Source organism: Gopherus flavomarginatus, chromosome 2 (genome assembly GCF_025201925.1).
Source record: "Gopherus flavomarginatus isolate rGopFla2 chromosome 2, rGopFla2.mat.asm, whole genome shotgun sequence".
Classification (NCBI taxonomy): Eukaryota; Metazoa; Chordata; order Testudines; family Testudinidae; genus Gopherus; species Gopherus flavomarginatus.
In genome coordinates, this window is record NC_066618.1 from 223,747,013 (window position 1) to 223,768,741 (window position 21,729).

A 21,729-nucleotide genomic window follows, 5' to 3' on the forward strand; every position below is an offset into this window, starting at 1 on the left:
CAATAGTCAACATGGTTTCTGTAAAGGGAAATCATGTCTTATTAGTCTATTAGAGTTCTTTGAAGGGGTCAACAAACATGTGGACAAGGGGGATCCAGTGGACATAGTGTACTTAGATTTCCAGAATGCCTTTGACAAGGTCCCTCACCAAAGGCTCTAATGTAAATTAAGCTGTCATGGGATAAAAGGGAAGGTCCTTTCATGGACTGAGAACTGGTTAAAAGACAGGGAACAAAGGGTAGGAATTAATGGTAAATTTTCAAAATGGAGGGGGTAACTAGTGGTGTTCCCCAAAGGTCAGTCCTAGGACCAATTCTATTCAATTTATTCATAAATGATCTGGAGAAAAAGGTAAACAGTGAAGTGGCAAAGTTTGCAGATGATACTGAACTACTCAAGATAGTTAAGACCAAAACAGATTGTGAAGAACTTCAAAAAGATCTCACAAAACTAAGTGATTGGGCAACAAACTGGCAAATGAAATTTAATGTGGATAAATGTAAAGTAATGCACATTGGAAAAAATAACCCCAACAATACATACAATATGATGGGGGCTAATTTAGCTACAACGAGTCAGGAAAAATATCTTGGTGTCATCGTGGATAGTTCTCTGAAGATGTCAACGCAGTGTGCAGAGGCGGTCAAAAAAGCAAACAGGATGTTAGGAATCATTAAAAAGGGGATAGAGAATAAGACTGAGAATATATTATTGCCCTTATATAAATCCATGGTACGCCCACATCTCGAATACTGTATACAGACAAGGTTCAGAAAAGGGCAACTAAAATGATTAGGGGTTTGGAGAGGGTCCCATATGAGGAAAGATTAAAGAGGCTAGGCTTCTTCAGCTTGGAAAAGAGGAGACTAAGCGGGGATATGATAGAGGTCTATAAAATCATGAGTGATGTTGAGAAAATGGATAAGGAAAAGTTATTTACTTATTCCCATAATACAAGAACTAGGGGTCACCAAATGAAATTAATAGGTAACAGGTTTAAAACAAATAAAAGGAAGTTCTTCTTCATGCAGCGCACAGTCAACTTGTGGAACTCCTTACCTTAGGAGGTTGTGAAGGCTGGGACTATAACAATGTTTAAAAGGGAACTGGATAAATTCATGGTGGCTAAGTCCATTAATGGCTATTAGCCAGGATGGGTAAGGAATAGTGTCCCTAGCCTCTGTTCATCAGAGGATGGAGATGGATGGTAGGAGAGCGATCACTTGATCATTGCCTGTTAGGTTCACTCCCTCTGGGGCACCTGGCATTGGCTACTGTCAGTAGACAGATACTGGGCTAGATGGACCTTTGGTCTGACCCGGGATGGCCGTTCTTATGTTCTCATGTTCTTAAAATTTCTGCTCGTACAGTTTAAGTTTGGCAAACAACTGAAAACAGGGTTGTGTTATGAAAAGTGTCAGGAAACATTAACTATAGTCATTGCTACCTCTGCTACCTATAACAATAGTATTGTTTATTGCCTCATGCGCCCATTCTAGGGTTGTTTCCAGGTAGGGAAGTAAACTCAGATTATTCGTTACACTAAGGCCCCTTTATACTGCTCTGGCAGTGTAAATGGGTTTTAACATGTGATTATATTACATCTACTCCTACCTCAAGGCCCCTTTATATGACTACAGTCAGTCTGCAGAATTTTTCTATTCAGTTGCATGGTACGCAAATGTGTCCCCTAAAGGTCTAGAGGGTTCAGTCTCCTAAAATTGTAGCGCCCCTTTCATCCATGTGGGCTTTAGGGACGTATAACAGCCAAGAGCAATCTGCTTGGAGGCTTCTTGCTTTCTACACTTCTCTCTGCTTCCTCATGACAGCCTGACTCATACAGGGGCTGTCAAGGTCTCTGCCAACCTAGAGAGCTTCCAGGGAGAGGGAGAATCCATACACGTTATTGCAGACTCCATGTAAAAGAAGTTGAACTGATTTACCCTGTGGATTTGAGGTGGGGAGGGAGAATTTGGCACTTCCTGTTTATTCCTTTCCTGTTCTGCCCTCCCCAGTTCCCTATGTAAAACCGAGGTGCCTCTTGTTCAAGCTGCTGCAGCCCCATCCTTCCTTTCCTTGCCCATCCTTGCCTTTCATGGCTCCCCCGCTACACTTGTATAAGGAACTAATCATGATTCTATCATTAGACCTGTGGAAGCACAGGTTGAGGAGGGCAGCACCACACAGCAGGGTATAGACGGGTCACTGATGAGCAGTGGGGCCTGAGTAATTGGGCCAGGGGATCCCTCGATTTGAAGGATGGGATCAGAGAAGGGAGGAAATTTACAGGGCACGAGGCAATCAAATTTAACCAGTTATGTCATATAAAATGCACATGTCGATAATTAAATGAGTTACGTCATATAAAAAGACATGTTGATTTGACTATTAGATAAGAGAGCTAATTGGAGACAGTAATTATATTACTGTAAGGAAATGTCCAGAAATAGATATTCAATCTATGAGTTTTTATCCAGCTTTTGCAAAAGGCTTTATTTTGTAGCAGATGACAGTATGTATCTATACACATCTTGACTAAAGTGTGGGCTTGTTTTTACACTGTCTGAACATTTGTAAACAAGGCAAGAATGTCAGATGGGGATTACTGAATTAAGAAGAAAATGCTTTTTCAGAATGAAGACTTCTTTAGTAAAGGAAACAATCAACAAGCAAAATCTGCTCTACAGAGAGGGCACACACTAACCCTTCCCAATGTACTCACATAAACGCTAAAAGACAGCAGTGTACCTCCGTGCAAAAAAGAGTGGGCTTTTTTGTAAAGAACAGCACCACTCCAGAGCAGTCCCATCCATGCCAGTTAGTGCCTACAAACAAGCCAACAAACTCTCATAGTTAATTGTACAAATGTTGGTGACGGATCTAATCATCACAGACACTCTATCTTCTTCCATTGCCAGGAAGAGACCATCAACTAATGCAGTCAGTGCAGTTTTTACCCCACATAAATGCCTATAATCAGATCAACTGCAATCAAGGAAATCTAAGGAATCAAGAAAGAGCCAGAGTTGCCTTGCCACAACCTGCTCAATTACCTTTCCTAAAGAGGAAGAGCTCTGAATGGCCCAAAAGCATGTCTCTCTCAGCAACAGAAGTTGAGCCAATAAAAGATATTACCTTACCCACTTCGTCTCTCCAATTTCCAAAAAGCAGACGATGAGACTCAGGCCAGTAGTCAGCCAGACTGTCAAGATCAAGTGTTGGTTTCTGAACTATGGTGTATTGTTCTTGTTGGGAAGAGGAATACAGAAAAGGAGCTGGATTAAACATTTTTTCTCACCAGTTGACTCATGCAGGGGATCCTGAGGTAAGTAAGATGCTAAGAACAAATTCTAATAATTTTCAGCAGAAGGCATGGGCACACTTGTGGAATCTTCTGATTATGTACCGGTCTGGGCCCAAGTGGGGAAATGGTTTGACAGTCATCAGGGCAGAGGGGTGAATGGCTGACCAGCTTCTGGTGCAAGATACACAGTGGTAGTGGGGCCATGGATGTTGATAACTCAGTGGGCAGATGGTAAACCTTCATGTGGGACTGCAGAACCCTTGCCACAGGCAACACAGGAATATACCACAAAGAGGCTGCAGTACTCCGGTGAATTTAATAATGCTTGGTTTCTTGGGTCTATTAGTTATGCAGTGTCAGGAAAGCTCCAACCATTGTTTCTCCTACAAGGCCCATTATGGTCCCTAATTGTGGCATACCACTTGGCACTCACAAATTAAAGATACAAAGAAATTAAAAAGAAAGGGTAGTTCACAATCACAGTTGCTAGCCAAAGTAACCACTCTTTAGGATATTGACAGTAGTATCTAATTTTTTTAATTGCATATTGAAATGAAATAGAATACTTCTGATGCAGCTGTGCAATTCAATGAAATATGGAAATAACAGCAATGTATTTTATTATAAACTGTGTGAAGAAAAAAGCACAGTTCAAAAATCCCCTGTTGTAGTTAATCAGGACCTGGCATTATGTAAAGTGTACCAGGACAACACCGATGGCCTCTGTTGAGTAGTTAAGATATGGATAACTGTTTAGAGGCCCAGTTTTGCTCCTATTTAAGTCAATGACAAAACATCCACTGACTTCAGCAGTGGAAGCTGGGTCTGTCCTCATGTGCCCACAATTTAAAAATATATTGCAAAAGTGAACAGCGTTTTCTCAAGAAAACTTGTTTCCAGGGGTGTCTTATTCTTATGAAAATATTTTCTCAGAGAACCTTTTCAGCATCTTAAACACATCTGTGCACATGGAAACAATTACAACAGCAATTTTCCAGCTTTGAGTTAAGAGTTTTGATAGCTAAAATATTGTCCTTTTAAAGACTTTCAAAAACTCAGTTTAAGTCAGTCTCCAACGCTAGAGACAGAGGAATATTGTCTTCTGGTCCCAGGGACACCATGTTCAGGCTCACTGTTGCAGCCCTGATAACAGTGGTAACAGTTTGAAAACTCTCAAGAAAACTAATTAGCATAGAGAAAACTGAGGACGAGACTGAACAGTTAATCGCTTGCAGAACTAGGCCTATTGATTTACCCTGTGCACCTGTGGTATCACTTTCCTCAACAAGAGAAAGATCACCCAGGACAAAAGCCAGTAGTCCCTGTCCTCTGGGACATTCTGTAAATCCTCCTTTTGGATACAAGAGACCCATGGTCTTTCAATGTAATCATTTTTTGCTGACAGATAAGAGCATAGTTCTGTTACCATTGGGGCAAAATCATTTCCTATAGTCTATATCCACATGGAATCAATTCTTGTTTGTTTGTTACTGTTATCTGCTACTGTAATGAGTAAGAAACCTTGGCTAATCAAAAGACATCACTACTTTTTTTCAAGAGGGTCCTGTCACCTCATGGTGACACAAAATTACCTACATTATTTTCAGCTCCAGGTAATAGGAACTCAACAGGTCTATTTTACTCTTGTCATGTCCAGTCCTCAACCTGGGGTAAATCACTGCAATCAGTGGAGTCCATGGAGCTATGCAGACTTACACCAACTGAGAAATTTGTCCAAATTCGTTTAAGTTTGAAAGGTAGAATATAGTGTTTTTCAACCTTTATTTAGAAAAATGCAAGCCAACAGCCACATTTTGTGCTCTACTTAAAACTAGACATAACAATAGACCAGGTCCTCATGAAGCTGTGCCTATTTACACATCAGTGGGGGATCTGACCCAATATTTGTACTCAGCTTTGTTAAGGACTTAGGGCTTGATCTTGTCCTGTTGTGAATAGCCCCATTTAAGCCACAAGGGGACTACACACAGTACTAAGCAGTATGCCCAAGGCTGGGCCCCAGTCATGTAATCAATACAAGCCTACAGATACAGCACCCTTTAGATTAGTTTTCAGTATTGTGGGAGGTAAATGCGTCCACAAACACACACCCATTCACATTGGTAAGGAAACTCACCACTGCTAGAAGCATCGCTGAGATTTAGCAGCCCACTTCCTAAACCTCTGTAACTATGGTAACTGTAGGTCCCATTTCCATTGATGTACAACACCTCCTGTGTGCTGGAAACAGCTGATGTTGAGTAAGTGACCTGGGCTGGCTCTTGTTTATATGGTTTGTCAGCTGGAGCAGCTTCATCCTGCCAAAACAATGTTACATTGTAAGGTTTCAAATAGTTGTTAAAGTTCACCTTGAATGAGAGAGGCTATTTTATTGTTATTTAAAGCTCCTCAAGTGTTACTTTCACAACAGTGTAATAAACAAGAAACAAGCATGTACATGTTTTCAACTGACAGTTTATCAGCTGAAAAGAAATCATGAGAATAACCATGAACATACATTTCCTACAACCACTACTATAATTTATTTATTTGCATTTTGCTAGCAAATCACATGATGGGTGCTTCCAAACACACAGGAAGACACAGTCCCTGCCTGGAAGAGCTTACAATCTCCTGAAAAACTCAACTCTAAATCAAAATAAAATGGAAGGAACTGAAAGCAAATGATTACACTCTGGCATTTAAAGCAATCCTCTTGGTGCAGAAAATCAGTTTTTTCTTGTTATGACAAGCCAACAGAAAATGCATTGGCATGTTCTCTAGATGGACTAATCAGCATCAAGGATACCAGGAAATAGCAGGAAGGAAAAAGAGAATGAAATAATCTTTTCCATATCTGTGGAATGATGTGGCATTACGACACAGGAGACCAAACCTTTCTGAGCTGGAAACTTTTGTTTGTTTATTTTGCATATGAGTTTGAAGAATCAGACACAACCAAGATTATTCAAGTGAAAAAACTGTATTCTTGAGAGAAGCTTTTAAAATATGTTGCAGCAGAATACTGGGACATCAGATAATTAATTGCATTAATAACCAAAATGGGCATTTGGGCCATTAATTTGTACTAAGGCATATATTTGCATTATTAAGATACTTAGCTGTACTGAATTCCACTATAAGTTCTCTTCAATAACATATAAGAATCCAAATAAAGGATAAAAACTGCAATGCATTTTTGCCAAAAGTTTAATGTAATTTACTTTTTATCCTCAAAGGTCATGCTGTCTGTTATAAAGCAGAACGGATTTATTTTCCTGTGAGAAAATATTCAATAAGCTATGCAGTAAAGTTTTAGCTTGGAAAGAAAGCTTAAAACATCATCCATTCCCTAAAATTTCCAAAGCTGCTGCCTTTTTTTCTGATTTGATATGAAGACTTTTTCCAAAACTAGATGATATTTCCATTCACATACTCAGGGCCTGATACAGTTCCCAGCAAGGTTGATGAAAAGGTTAACTTAAAAGGGAGTTAGATCGGGCTCTCAATCCTTTTTTACAGGGTTCCCTTATGTTTTAAAAAGCATCAGCTTCCTCCTACTTTGTCCTTGCAATTGTACTTTGGATAAAAGATCCTCTCTCTGTCTATCCAGGTATTTACACTATGTTCTACAACAGATTTATTCTTTCCTTCAAGTGTCTTTGCTTTTAAAATGTGGAAATGAAACAAACTACAGTACCACAATTCTGAGATATTTGATGTTCTGCGCTAGTTGATCAATACTTTCTTGGTAGGTACAAACAGAACAACTGGTAGTCTTTACTTCAGGTTTTGCAACACAGGCCTGTATGGAATGATGCCTGAAATCCAGACTGCGGAATTGTTTACATTATTCATGAGGAATATTCAGTATTATGAAAAAGACATTAAATGGTAAAACTCTAGTAACGTATCTGAAAAGAAAAGGATGCTATTTTCCAAGAACCTATGCTTACTCACTATTAAACATGTGTGCCTAATCTCTGTTTCCCAAAAATATTGGGAACACAACTCAAAGGAGCAGTGGTCAGAGTATCACTTGCATGGCCACATATTGAAACTTTGTAACCCTAATTCGCCTACATTTGCACCAGTCTTTTCCCTTTAAACAGGCATGTGTATTTTTAAAAACAGAGGAATAGATAGAGCTGTATACAATTTTCCTATAAGACAAAAATATTTTTGGCCCATTATTTAACCAATAAAATAAAATAAAATAAAAATGCTAGAACAGATTAAAACTAACAATATAAAACAATACTAAAATAAGCTTGTGTTTCTGTCCACTTTGACTAAAACCAAAATTTTTAAGTTGTTGAAAACAGTAGGAAGTTTTCTCTTTTTGAATAGGGATCTGGTGAACACACAGTAAAGGGAAACAAGAAAATGGAGTTAAGCCTGTAAGATTCTGCATTGAAGCCACTTCTAGAGCCACTGTTTGCATGAGTGAAATCTACAATTACATGACACTACCAGCTCCTTTTAATTGTTTAAAAATGTATTTAAAAATTGTGGATTGACAGAACTCGAGACTATTTTATTCACAAAACAAGTACAACATAAGCCAAAGTACAGCATAAAGACTGACTTAGATTTACTGGCCAGATTCTCAGCTGGTATAAAAATTGGCATTGTTCCCTCAATTTTTGAGTGTGCTCCAATCTTTATATGCATTCCATCTTCGGCTTCTTCACTGAGACTGCCAACAAAAGCGTCAGCTATTGCCAACTGTGGTTGTGTTTTTCGTGATGCACTCAAAAATCATATTAAAATGCTGACATGGGTCATACTTTATATTAAGGACACATTTATAAATAGATTACAAAAGGTTAATAAATGGTAATATATGTTTTAATAAATGGATAGTCAATCATTACAACATGCAACTCCTGTCTGTAACATGCTTATAGAACCTATCAATCATTTAGGAACCCTTTCTAAACTATTTATAAATGTACTTTTAATATCAAGTCTGATCCACTTATGGCTAGACACCTGTTCATCTAGCATTTGATTAAAATCATCATCTTTTTGAAAACAAATGAGATCACATCCTTCTAAAAGTGTTTCTTTTTTCATTTGGTAAAGCAAGTACTTAGGACCTAAGCACATTGTCCAGGAGCTGTTGGAATACATGGGTTAGATCAGAGAAGACCATAAATACCTTTCTAGCAAAATTCATGCTAAAAAATAAGTTACTTATTTGTTTTAGAAAATAGCAGCTTACACAAGTGCTTGGTAAGATCATTACCATGGCATTTATCACAATAAATACATTTTACTTATGAGCTTAAGTGTGTAATGAAGGAGAAATTTTTCCTAAGAAAATAGGCATAAATATATTTTCTAACCACAGAAGTGATTAAGTATACATAAAGAGTAGTACATTATTTGAAAAATGTACATGTTTCTGTAAAATGTACATTACACAAAAACTGTACTTTAAATTCCAAGCAGCTGAAGACTAGCCTAAAAGAAAAAACACGCACAGCAATATGGGTCAAACATAATCTCCACCAATAACTTGTGGGTACAAAAAGTAGGGTAGCCAGGCTTCCAGGTTTTGACTAGAACGCCTAGTCAAAAAGAGACCTTGGTGGCTCTGGTCAGCACAGCTGACTGGGCCACTAAAAGTCTGGTTGGCTGCAGTGGCCAGCTCCATGTGGCTCCCAGAAGCAGCCGGCATGTCCCTCTGACTCCTAGGTGCAGGGGGTTCCACACACTGCTCCTGCCCGTGGTGAAGGCGCCACCCCAATGCCAACTCTGCAGCTCCCATTGGCCAGGAACTATGGCCAATGGGAGCTGCGTCTGCAGACAGGTGTGGCACGCAGAGCCCCCTGGCCATCTCTGCACCTAGGAGCCAGAGGGACGGGTTCCCACTTCCCAAGAGCTGCCTGAGGTAAGCACCTCCCAGAGCCTGCACCCTGAACACCCTCCCACATCCAACCCCCTGCTCCAGCTCTGAGCCCACTCCCACACTCCGAACCACCCAGCCTCAGTCCAGAGCCCCATCTTACAACCCCAAACCCGTCATCTCTGTCCCCATCCCAGAGCCCGCACCCTCAGCTGGAGGCCTCACCCCCCACACCCTAACCCCCTGTCCCAGCCTAGAGCCCCCTCCCGCACCCTGAACCACTCATTGCTGCCCCCCCAGCCCACACCCTCCGCCAAGAGCCTGTATCCCCTCCCATAGCCCCCTACCCCAGCCCAGAGCCCCCTCCCACACTCCAAACCCCTCTGCCACACTCCCCAGCCTGGAGACCTCTCCTGGAACTCAAACCCCTCATCTCTGCCCCTACCTCGGAGCCCATACCACCAGCCAGAGCCCTCATCCCCTCCCAGACCCCAACTCCCTGCCCCGGCTTGGAGCCCCCCTCCAGCACCCCAAACTCCAAGGTTTACAACTTGGCAAAATCTGAGTGGATTTTCCTTGGGGGAGCAAAAAGCTCATCCCTGACATATAGACCACCCCCTGTCAAATTTGAAGCATGGAAGTGCTGGAGCTTTGCAAAGAAAAAGTCACCAGAATTTTTTTAACATGCATAAAACAATAGTCTGATTCTTGCAAACAGCAGAATAATTTTGGGTGAAATTAAAAAATCAGGCACAGAAACATTAACCTCAAATCACTGAAGTTTGGAAAATTATAAGCAGCTGAGAACTGGGCCTTCCAATGGGACATGTCAAGTAACTTCAATAATAGGCATTGTTAACAGCTCTGTCTATAGGAGACATGGGCAAACTATGGCCCGTGAGACCGTGCTGCCAGCCCCTGAGCTCCGGGCCGAGGAGCCTAGTCCCCAGCCCCTCCCCATTTTCCTCCCTCCCCTTCAGCCACATCGCCGGGTGGGCCACACTCTGGCTCGCCGCTCCTGCTGGGCAGCGTGGGGAGCACAGCTCGCTCTGGCCAGGTGTGGAGGCTGCAAGCTCCTGCTGCTGGTAAGTGGGTGGGGAGCAGGGTGGTTGGGTAAGGGAGCGGAGGGTTCCGGGAGGCAGTCAGGGATGAGGAGGCGGTTGGATGGGGTGGAGGTTCTGGGGGGCAGTCAGGAGACAGGGAGCAGGGGGGTTGGATGCATAGGGGGTTTTGAGGGGGGCAGTCAGGGGGGCAGGAAGTGGGAGGGAGCAGATGGGGGCGGGAGCACAGCCTTCCCTACCTGGCCTTCCATACAGTTGCACAACCCCAACGTGGCCCTTGGGCCAAAATGTTTGCCCACCCCTGCTCTATAGTATATATTGTCCTAACACAATGCTATGCTTTATATTAGGTTTATCACGTCATAGAATCATAGAATCATAGACTATCAAGGTTGGAAGGGACCCCAGGAGGTCATCTAGCCGAACCCCCTGCTCAGATTAACTCTCTTGGGTTTTAATTTTATGAACAATAAACCTGGAAACCCAGATAGCAGAATAATACTTTGGCATATCAGAGGGGCAAAGTTTTCCTTTTATTTTAATTTGAATAAAGTTGTTGAACTACAGTGATCAGCAGTGACGAAAATTTTATTTCTGAAGAGGTCACAGATGTGATTTTGTTTGGCTCTAGTTTTGGTTCCCACTTCATTAAATCCCATTAACAATGTTTGTTCTGGGATCACTATCCACTGAACAAGAAAAAGAAGTATTTACCCCTGACAGGCCTGAACCAAATAAATACAAGCCTACAATGCATATAGAGTGAAGCTCAGCGTAGGACTCAGGCGTAGGCCTTGTGTGGACCCTCTGCCTAGTGTAAATTTAAAGCATTATTTTTTTTATATTCCTTTAAGATGACTTTTTTTAAAAGAGTCTAGGCCAGATATTCAACTAGTATAAGTTAGCATTAGTTCCACTGACTTCAGTGAAACTATTATGATTTATGCCAGCTGAGGATCTGTACCCGAGTGCACAATCACTACATCCTCAGAAAGATCCATTAGTATGGCCTGTGTTCAGTGTCGTACAATGCTTTCATGCCTCTATATGAAAGGCATGTCTCACCAAAATTTCTGTTCTCTGTGTTCAGAGGTTAATAACTCAACCACAAAGTTTACATCTGGTTGAAACTTCTTGTACAAAATTTCCATTGGAAGCTGAACCTTTGGATTCTTTGCAGTCTCTCAGGTAAATCAGATATTTTAGAACTGTCAAAGAAGAGGTTACATACCCTGTGCAGTAACTGTGATTCTTCGAGATGTGTGTCCGTACAGGTTCTCCACTCTTGGTGTCAGTGTACCCCATGCACACTCGATAGGAGATCACAGAATCATAGAAGATCAGGGTTGGAAGAGACCTCAGGAGGTCATCTAGTCCAGCCTCCTGCAGGAGGTCAGTCTAGACGATCATAATGGTCCCTACTGACCTTAAAGTGTATGATTCTTTAAAGTCTATGACTCCTGCTCAAAGCAGAACCAACACAACTAATCATCCCAACCAGGGCTTTGTCATGCAGGACCTTAAAAACCTGTAAGGATGGAGATTCCACCACCTCGCTTGGTAACCCATTCCCTTGCTTCACCACCCTCCTAGTGAAATAGTGTTTCCTAATATCCAACCTAGATCTTCCCCACTGCAACTTGAGACCATTGCTCCTTGTTCTGTCATCTGCCACCACTGAGTATGTAATGAAGACCATATAGCAGCCCTGCAGATTTCTGGAATGGAACATTTTTAAGGAGAGCCAGAGATGTAGATTGTGATCTAGTCAGTGTGCCAAAATGCTGATATTGAGTGGAATGTCAACAGCCTGGTAGCAAGCTATACTACACTCGGAAATCCAGTTAGAGTCCCTGGGTGGAACCTGGACAGAACCCTTAGATCTGTCTGTAATCAAAAGAAAAGGCTATTACATTTACGAAATGGTTTAGTTCTAACCAGATACTAGGATGGCACCCTCCTGACATCTAGAGTGCGGATAACGGTCTCCCGGTTGGAAGTATGCAGTTTTGAGAAGAAAACCAGCATATATATGGCCTCATTCAGGTGAAATTCAAAGTCACTTTAGGGAGAAAACTGGGATGCTGCCATAGAGACACTGTATACTTGTGAAATGTTGTGAAAGAGGGTCTGCCTTTAAAGCCCCAATCTCTCCAACTCCACAGGCTGAAGTAATCACCACCAGGAAAGCTGTTTTCCTTGATAAATTCAATAGGAAGCAGGTGGCTATTGGTTCAAACCTGGGCTTTGTGAGGCTTTTGAGAACAAAATTCAGGTCCAAAGCAGAAATAGGAACCTTTATCTGTGGGAAGAGATTCACTGAGCTCTTCAGAAATCTTGTGGTTGTGTGTGTGTGTGTGGGGCGGGGGGCTGGGGGGGAACAAACAGAGAAAAACCTTCAACAGTAGCATGAAAGGCTGTTATGGTTGCCAGGTGAACTTTGATGGAATTGAGGGACAGTCTTGACTTCTTAAGCTGTAGTAGGTACTCCAGAATGAGAGGAAGAGGAGCAGATGCAAGACCAGCATTGTGGACTTTGCACAAGTGGCTGAATCTTGTCCGATTCTGGAGGTAAGTAGTGTCATGGAGTCACTGGGCGATGCTCTGGAACAGCTCCCCACAAAGCCAGTCAGGACTTTGGGGAGCCTCCTCTCCCTTGGAGCAGACTTGTTCAGGGCAAGAAGCTCACATGTCTTCACCTCCTGGGTCTCTCCTTGGAGCATTCAGCATCCTCTGCCCCTCTGTGCACTTCCCACAGCGAGCCCACCCAAGCGGGGTCCTGGGGAAGCCACAGGGTCCTGCACTCCCACTTTGCAGTCAGACGTGACTCTCAGCCAGCCAGTAAAACAGAGGTTTATTCGATGATAGGAACAGGGTCTAAAACAGAGCTTGTAGATACAGCGAACCAGACCCCTCGGCCGGGTTCATTCTGGGGTCAGTGAGCCAGACCCCCACGTCTGCACTTCACTCCTCATCCCCAGCCAGCTCCAGACTAACAACCCCCTCCAGCCCCTCCTCCTCTGCTCCGTTCCTTTCCCGGTCCAGGAGGTCACCTGATGTCTTTGTCTCCAATACCTTCAGCTGGCACCTTTGCAGAGGAGGGGGCCAGGCCATCAGTTGCTAGGAGACAGAGCGTCAGGCATTTAGGTGCACTGGCCCTTTGCTCTGCCAGATACTTGAGAACTGCCTAGGGGACACTGAGGCACCAACACCGTATTCAGAGAAAACATTAAGAACATTCCCAGTTCGCCACAAGTAGTCCTGGTAGAAACTTTTCTATTATTTAATAGTATGTGTTGTGTACCTTCACAGAGCAGGATGACTCTAGCCCTGCAAACCATCCAGAAACCAAGCCTTGAGTTGAAGAATGCCCCAGCTGGGATGCATCAGATGTGCAGTGCCCTGAGAGAGGAGTTGAGGGATGGCTGGAAGATCTATTGGAGGACAGAAAGCCAGGTGAAACAGGTAAGTGAACAATGCTAGCCATGACCACATCAGGGCTATTAGAAAGACTAGCCTTGCACAGCTTGATCTTGTTTATCACCTTGAGGATGAGAGGCATCATAGGGAAGGCATAAAACATTCTGTCCATCCAAGGCAGGAGGAAGGTGTCCCTCAGTGAATTGTGACCTAAAGCCCTCCTTGAGCAAAACAGGTGACATTTTTTGTTTGCTATTGTAGTGAAAAGGTCTACTTCTGAAAACTCTGAAAGTCTGAAAGGTTCTGGGTAGAACTCAGGAATTCGACTCCCAGTCGTATTCTTGGGAGAAGAAGCACGTGCTGAATGAGTTGGCCATGACATTCTGAATACCAGGCAGATACATTGCTGAGATCCTTATCTGATGCCTTATGCACCAATTCCACAACTTGATTGCTTTGTCACAGAGGAAAGGGGGTCTCACCCTTCCTTGACAATTAATATAAAACATGCAGGCCACATTGTCTGTTATGACTTTGATAGATCTGTGTCTGATGAGAGGAAGGAAAAGATGATAGGCATTTCTGACCCTCTGAGCTCCCGGAGGTTGACATGAAGGATGGTCTATTGAGCTGATCACCTGCCCTATGCTGTCAGGGAGACAAGGTGCTCCCTTCAACCCAACAGAGATGCACCTGTGGTTACAGTCACTGTTGGGACTGGCTGGAAGAAAGGGACCTCTGCCCCTACATTGCAGTGAATCTTCCACCAGTCTAGGGAATGCTTAACCAGGGTGGAACTGACACCTGCTTATCTAGACTGTGTTGTTTGGTTAGTAAACCATTCTGAGCTACCCCTGGAAACAGCAGAGGTGTAACTTCACATGCTCTATCACAAAAGTATAAGTGGCCACGTGACCCAGACACTGAAGGCAGTTTCTGACTGAGGTCTGAGGACTGTCTTGAATTATTTTGATGAGGCTCAGTAATGTCCAAAACCTGTCCCTAGGAAGGGATGCCCTGGATACCAGAGAATCCTGACACATGCCTATGAACAGTATATTCAACAGGCATTAGTGTGGATTTTTCTACATTCAGCTGGAGGCCCAGGTCCAAAAACGGAGACAACACTTCTTGGTTAGATCAATTCAAGTAGCCAATTGCTGAAGTACGAGACTACCACTATAGCCTGGCAACACAGATAAGCAGCCACTACTAACAGAACCTTTGAGAATACTCTCTGAGCTGGGAAGAAGCTGAAGGGAAGCACTTGATACTGGAAACTATCCTGGACTACCACAAATCAGAGGAATCTTTTGTGAGGTGGGTGCATTGCTATATGGAAATACATATCCTGGAGGTCAAGGGCCAAAACCCAAGCCCCTGAATCTAGAGAAGGAATTATAGCTGCCAGGGTCACCATCGTGAATTTCTGGGGTCTCACAAATCTGTTTAGGTGTCTCAGAGCTAGAATTTATCTCCACCCACCGTTCTTTGCTATGAGGAAATAGTTCAAATAGAAGCATTTCCCCCTGTATTGAGCAGGTACCAATTCTATTGCTCCTAAATGAAGAAGGGTGTTTACTTCCTGCTTTAGCAGTGGCTCATGAGAGGGGTTCCTAAAGAGGAATGGGGAAGGGGAATGAGGAGGAAGGAGGGAGGTAAATAGATGGTGTCGCCTGATGATATTACTTCCAACACCCATTTGTTCAAGGTGATACACTCCCATGCAAGCTGGAAGCAGGAGAGTCAGTTTCCAAATGGGGGAAGGTGGGAAAAACACTGGCAGGCTAATGAGTGGTGGGAATTCAAATCCTAGACTATCCTGTCAAAACTGGCATTTTGATGATGATGCCTTGGGGCTGCGCCACATCAGATGGGTTAGAGGGTCTCTTTCTCTGGAATCTATACCTCCTCCTGGGGAAGGGAGGGGTTGTGGGTCTCTTGAATCCAGAGAATTGTATAGGGTAGGATCTCTGAGCTGTTTGTGATCTGCTGAACTTCCATTTGTTTGCAGAAGTATAGGTGCCTAATGAGCGCAATGTGGCCCTGGAATCTTTAAAGACTCATTAATGTTCTTTGCAAACAACTTCCATCCATCAAATGGGAGAGCCACAACCGTTAATGAACTTCCTGGGGAAGCCAGACAACTACAGCCAGGATGCCCTACACATCACCAAAATCATAGAGATGTCATTGATTGTGGTGTGCGCAGCATGGAGCACTGCCGCAAAGATGTTCTTGCCAGCAACTATCCCTCAGCAATAGTGGCCTGGAATTGTTCCCTGTCATCTGGGGGAAGATGCTCAGTAAATGATCCAAATTTCACGTAGTTGATAAAGTTGTACTTGGCCATCAATGCTTGGTAATTTGCAATATGAAATTGCAGCACAGCCGATGAGTAGGCCTTCTTTCCCAGGAGGTCCAGGCACTTTTGGTCTCTGACATATGGGGTGGATTTATAATGGTTTTGTTTGCCAAACTCATTCACCACATCAACACCCAGAGAATTGGGAAGTGGGTGGGAGAAAAGGAATTCAGAGTCCTTGGAGGGGACATAATATTTTATGTCACCCTCTTATGAGTGGGTGTCACTGTAGCTGGGGTTTGCCAGATGGTTCTAGTGGGTTCCAGCAGAGCCTCATTAATAGGGAGGCAACTCTAGGTGACATCACAGAGTGCAAAACATCCAGTAGCTTGTGTTAGGGTTCCCTGAACTCCTTGAGGGGTGTCTGCAGAGAGTCTGTCATCTGCCTAACAAGTTCCCAGAACTGGCAAAAATCAGTTACAGACTGGGGAAAGGCATCAGGTCATCATCCAGCAAAGAGGATGAGAGGGTGGTCTGAGCCATGGCTTCTTTGTCTGCCATGGACTCCTGCTCCTCAGATGTTTCCTCTTGCTGATGGGAAGGGGAAGCTTGGGTCTCCCTATCATTCTGATGGGATAGGATTGGGGCACTAGAGAACTGCCAACAATAGCCTGCCCAGTATGACCATTGAGGCCCATACAGGGGAGAAGGTGGCATCTAGCGTTGCTCCCTCAAGGAATATTGAGGTCCCGGAGCATCTTCCCTTCTCCTTTGGGAAGGGGGTAGGGGTTAGTGTAAGGGTGTACTGGAAAACCCTGCACTGAAATGGAAGAAGCAGAAGAAAAGTCATCGTTACTATCAGTCTCTTTTTCGTCTAATGGAGGAGCTCCCAGAGAATAAGCAGGAGACAGCGTCAGGGAGGTGAAGGGTTCCAGAGACCAAGAGGTTCTTGGTAATGAGAGATGCATGGTACCTGCTGATAATGAAGACACTGGTTCAGTGGTTAACCCCAATTCCCTCTGGTATTGGAAGTTCTGTGTTACCAAGAATGTTGCAGTACTGTGTATTTATCCTTACTCAATGGTACCAGAGCCTTAGAGTGTTTTGAGGCTGGAGCCAATGAAGTTAAAGGCTTACATGGTACCATGACACTTGTTAAGGGCACAGAGAGTGGAGTTCAAGAGGTATCAATCCTTAATGTTTGGTACAGTCCTCAGCCAATGGTACCAAGGTCTTCCCAGAACGCTGTTTAGTCTTAGAGCCATGGCGTTTTCCCATGTCCCTTGTACCGAAGGAACCTTTCCCGCCTGTGGTACTGAGCCTCAAGGAAGACCTGTCAGAGGCTGTAGATCTGGCTGGAGACTGAAGTCTTTTTGAGGGGGAAATCACTGGGAGGGGAAATAGATCTTCTCTTCTGAGAGGCTTTGGAGGAGTTCTCTGAGGATTTTGCCTCTGAGAATGTTGCGCCAAGGTGCACAGACGGGTCCTGGAAACTGATGTCCAGGGGGGTCCTGACCTGGTTCCAAAATGGGGTGGATGGAACGTTCCATCATGAGGAGTTGAAGTTTGACTTCCTGGTTCTTCTGAGCCCTAGATTTCAGAGGCAGGCCGAAGCTGCACTTCTGCAGCACATGTGATTAGCTCAGTCAGCGATCACACTTTGAATATTTGTCACTGACCGGAATGGCTTCTTTACATGAGAGGCAGCATCTAAACCCGGTGAACTGGGCGTGTCCCTGACAGGGAGAATTTCCCTGGTGGGAATCTCTATAACTAGAAAAGCTTTTTTAAAAAAACAAATACTAGACTAGCTAGCTAACTAACAACAAGCTTCAAAACTACCACAGTAAGCAAGAAGCAGACACGCTAGGTGTGTCTCGGGCCAAGGCACTTGAGAAGGAATTGAGGGAGTGGTTTGCCTGTGCAACTTGATATAGCCTTGGTGCAGGGCACAAAGATGCCAATGGCACAATCCTGGACTGAAGGGACACTGCTAATGAACGTCTCTAATCCAAAGCGTGTGGGGAGCATGCACATCAAGAATGGAGCACCCATACGGAAACTACGCAAAGAAGAAGAAATCATAATTCTCTGATAACCAACCAAGAAAGATTTCTATGCCAAGTGGTTCTCCTCATCTTTGGCTAGGTCACGAGGACACTTAACAATTTTCATTCCATTGAAAGCCCCAGGAGACATCTAACATTCTCTAGACAGGTCTGGTGATGAGGGCTGATCCTTACTTGGAAGAGAGTGGCTATTGTTCAGAGATGCAAAGATTCCTTTCCTTAAAAGCTGACTGTGCTACAAACCCAGTGGACATAGTTCCTGCCAAAGAAGGAGATGCTAGGGCTGAGAACTGTTTTACCACAGGCCAACAGAAGGACTCCATGTGTGTCATTCCTCCTCCCCCAACTGATGAGTTAAGGATACAACAATGAACTTGATTGTTTCTCAAAACTCAAACCAAACATTTTTGTTGTTTGAAAATGTTTTGATTACTTTATCCCCATTGTTTTTCTCGCTTTTACATGCCTCTGTCAGGAGTGGAAGCGCCAAAGTATCATAACAAAAGCTGCAAGTGTTGTATATTCAGCTTGAACGTAAGTGGGGCCTAATAGAAATTACATTATAAAGACTTATTCCTGTGAGATTTACAGCCCCATTTGCAGACCAAAAAGATTTGGATAGTCCACTCATTCAAACCATTCAAACTTTCAGGTTCCTGTCTGAACCAAACTGAACCTTTAAAGATTTCAGAGTAACAGCCATGTTAGTCTGTATCCACAAAAAGAACAGGAGTACTTGTGGCACTTTAGAGACTAACAAATTTATTTGAGCATTAAGGTTTCTTGGGCTACCCATCTGATGAAGCGGGCTGTAGCCCACGAAAGCTTATGCTCAAATAAATTTGTTAGTCTCTATGGTGCCACAAGTTCTCCTGTTCTTTGAACCTTTAAACTTGACCATGACTATAAGGGCAGCACATATACTTGGCTTTAACTTTTCTGGAATGGTCATTACATTATACAAAGAAATACGGATTCCTTTGCAAATACTACAATATTTGGTGTGTATCTCAAAAAACTCTAGATATTTAGTTTGGATTCCTCTCTGGAGTTCAGTATTTGAAACTCTTTGGGCTATTTATATTTTAGGGACAAAAATAACAAACATAATTTTACATGAAGAGTCTTCATGATACAACCTAGAGAACAAAGATCAGAATGGCTTGCACCACAGTTTCCATTTAGAAGAACAGAAGATTCCTTCTGCATTAAGGCTATAAATACTAAAATGAACTGCCATCCATCCACCATCACCATCCACCATCAAAGGCTATAGATGCCAACATTTGACAAGACATGAAAGCACAGGATTGCAATGGAAAAGAAGATGAAAATAAAAATGTGCCATGTGGAGGAGAGGGGGAAATGGACCTCATGCTTCTGCATTTCTGATAGAAACACATCTGTAGACTGAAATGTTTAAGTTAACATTAAATAAAATGTGAATGTTTCCACATCAGTGTTTCAGTCTTGTTCTTTGGTCACTGCTACTTCACCTGCCGAATGGAAAATCATTTCAGAAGAGGCGCTGATTATCAAATCAAAATGATCATAACAGCAAGTGTTGATTAAATGCTTTTGGTTGAGCAACAGCACAGCAAAGGGATCATCTTTCATGCCAACATCAGCTTTAGCAAAGTTCATTATCCACTCTGATAGCTGGAGAACAACATACACTTTCCTCTTTTGACGTTTCAGTTTCAGAAATTAACCCCAGATGTCAGTGCGTGGACAACTCGGGACCAAGTTACTGGAGGAGAAATTTTCTTGTTTTAAAGAACAAGGTCTCTACCTCGTCAAATAAAAAATGACAAGTCTTTATCAGTATCTATACTGTCTGGGAGAAGTCTGCCATTCTTTAGTGAGGGTCTAGAAAGTGAGCTAGTATATTTGCTTTGCCCATGGCTTGATCTTTTTCCAGCAAATGGACAAAGAGATGCAAAAGTCTTTCAATTTAAAATGTGTGGCTGAATTTAGCACTCACAAAGGGAGAGACTAATGACAGATGCTTGAGCCAGGTACAAAGGGGCAGGTGCTTTGCAAGTTAATCCACTTTAGGCTGCAGCCCATGTTACTTTAGTATTGAGCTGAGATGACTGGCCTTGCCAAATTGTTTTGGGAGACTATATGCAGGGACATGGCTGAAGCATGTGCTTGCTTTAAAGTTTTGAACATGTGGATGAAGTGCATAACTTAACTAATTAACAATTTCAGCGCTGATGTCTTCAGCAGCAATTGCAAATGGTTTCCAGCAGGTGTTCCAGCATGGCAAATTGAGCAGAATGAAAAACAGTGCCTCCTTGATGAAATTTTAAATGCTGTGTCCAAAGATTGCTATTTTCTGATTAAGAATATCTTCAGTCAAGTAGAAGGTAGAATTCCATCTGGTTTGCATATTTGGAATGAACCACTGACCTAGAGGTCTTTGGGTTCAGGCTATAGGCTCAGAGAGTTTTTGTGGAATGATTAAAATGGGCACAACCCTTTATTAATGTACCTATTATGATCATTGCTTCACTATTCATTGTGAAGAAACTCAGGCATTCAAACTAAGGCTGCAGTGCTGGGAGGAGAATAGCTTCCACAGCTGCTATGCCCTTGCTGTGTAGATAGGCAGAACAGGGCAGGCAGCAAGTGGAGCCTTGGCTCCACCCCCAGTGGATTAGTTAGTATAGCTGGTGTATCGGGAAGGTATGCTGCTCTGGGCGTAGGCCTCATGCAGGAAACTTCCTTCTAAGAGCAGTGAGGAGATACGGAGGCAGGTTTTGATGCTGAGTCACAGCCACCTTCTTGGGCAGACCCAAGACAACACAACAACGCATGGGGCCTTGGCTCAGGGCTCATGTTAAAGCCAAGATGTAGCCCTTGGTTTGGTAGGAGTGTCCTTTCAGGCTCTTCATATATTTTTGCCATTTTAACTTCACATTGTGACCAACCTTCCCTGTGCAAAGAAAGGCTAGATGGATTTTTATCCAGAGACATGCACTTACTCTTCCAACCTGCCAGAGGTGAGCAGCAGGGGGGGAGGGGGAGAGGGATGTGAAATACTTCCCCTGTGCTGCTGCCACAGAGCTCAGAGCCCCAGGTGGATTTGAAGCAAGGGAATATGGGAGTAGGATTATTATGTTACCTGTAGACCACTAGGCTAATACTATAGTCATTGAATGACACATATCATAAAAATGAGGCACTGGATAAAGAACTCCAGCTACCAGGACATCTTTTATTAGAATAAAAGTAAATTAAAAATCTGAGAATAAACAAACTCCAGATGAAGTGTTTGTGGAGAACGAGTAAGGGCTCTGCTTAGCAGAGAATTGTGTGGTTTGGTGAATCCTCTAAGGGCCTTTGGAAGCCAATATCATCTGCAATGGACAACTGCTTGCCGAACAAGGATGATGATCATTTTTTGCTACTTTCCAATTTATGGGCATTGCAAATGGATAAGTCTTTAAATATCTGACCTTTCTTCAAAACAAAATCAAACTGAAACCCATGAAAACTACGTCATCTTTTCTCAACCCATGAACAGTTTTGCCTTCAGGTGATGAGTTGGATGAATCAATGTACCATTGATACTGATGTATGACGACAATGACATAGTATTTACTGATGAACTGTGATGCAAAGAAGGAGGAACTTCTCCTTTCCTAGTCTATTGTTCTCATTCAGCACAAATTTTGCTAGGTAGCACTTAGCTCTTTGAGCATGGTACA

The 21,729-nt window shown here is 43.1% G+C and overlaps 1 protein-coding gene across 4 annotated transcripts in view; it reads right to left on the reverse strand.

Moving 5' to 3' along the window:
* NOL4 (nucleolar protein 4) overlaps positions 1-21,729 on the reverse strand; it is a 284,810-nt gene that overhangs the window by 13,197 nt on the left and 249,884 nt on the right. For all 4 annotated transcript variants that reach the window (XM_050941990.1, XM_050941989.1, XM_050941991.1 and 1 more), the window contains one exon: positions 5,442-5,622. In XM_050941990.1, the coding sequence (XP_050797947.1) occupies positions 5,442-5,622 (181 nt within the window). The remainder of the gene's footprint in view (positions 1-5,441; positions 5,623-21,729) is intronic.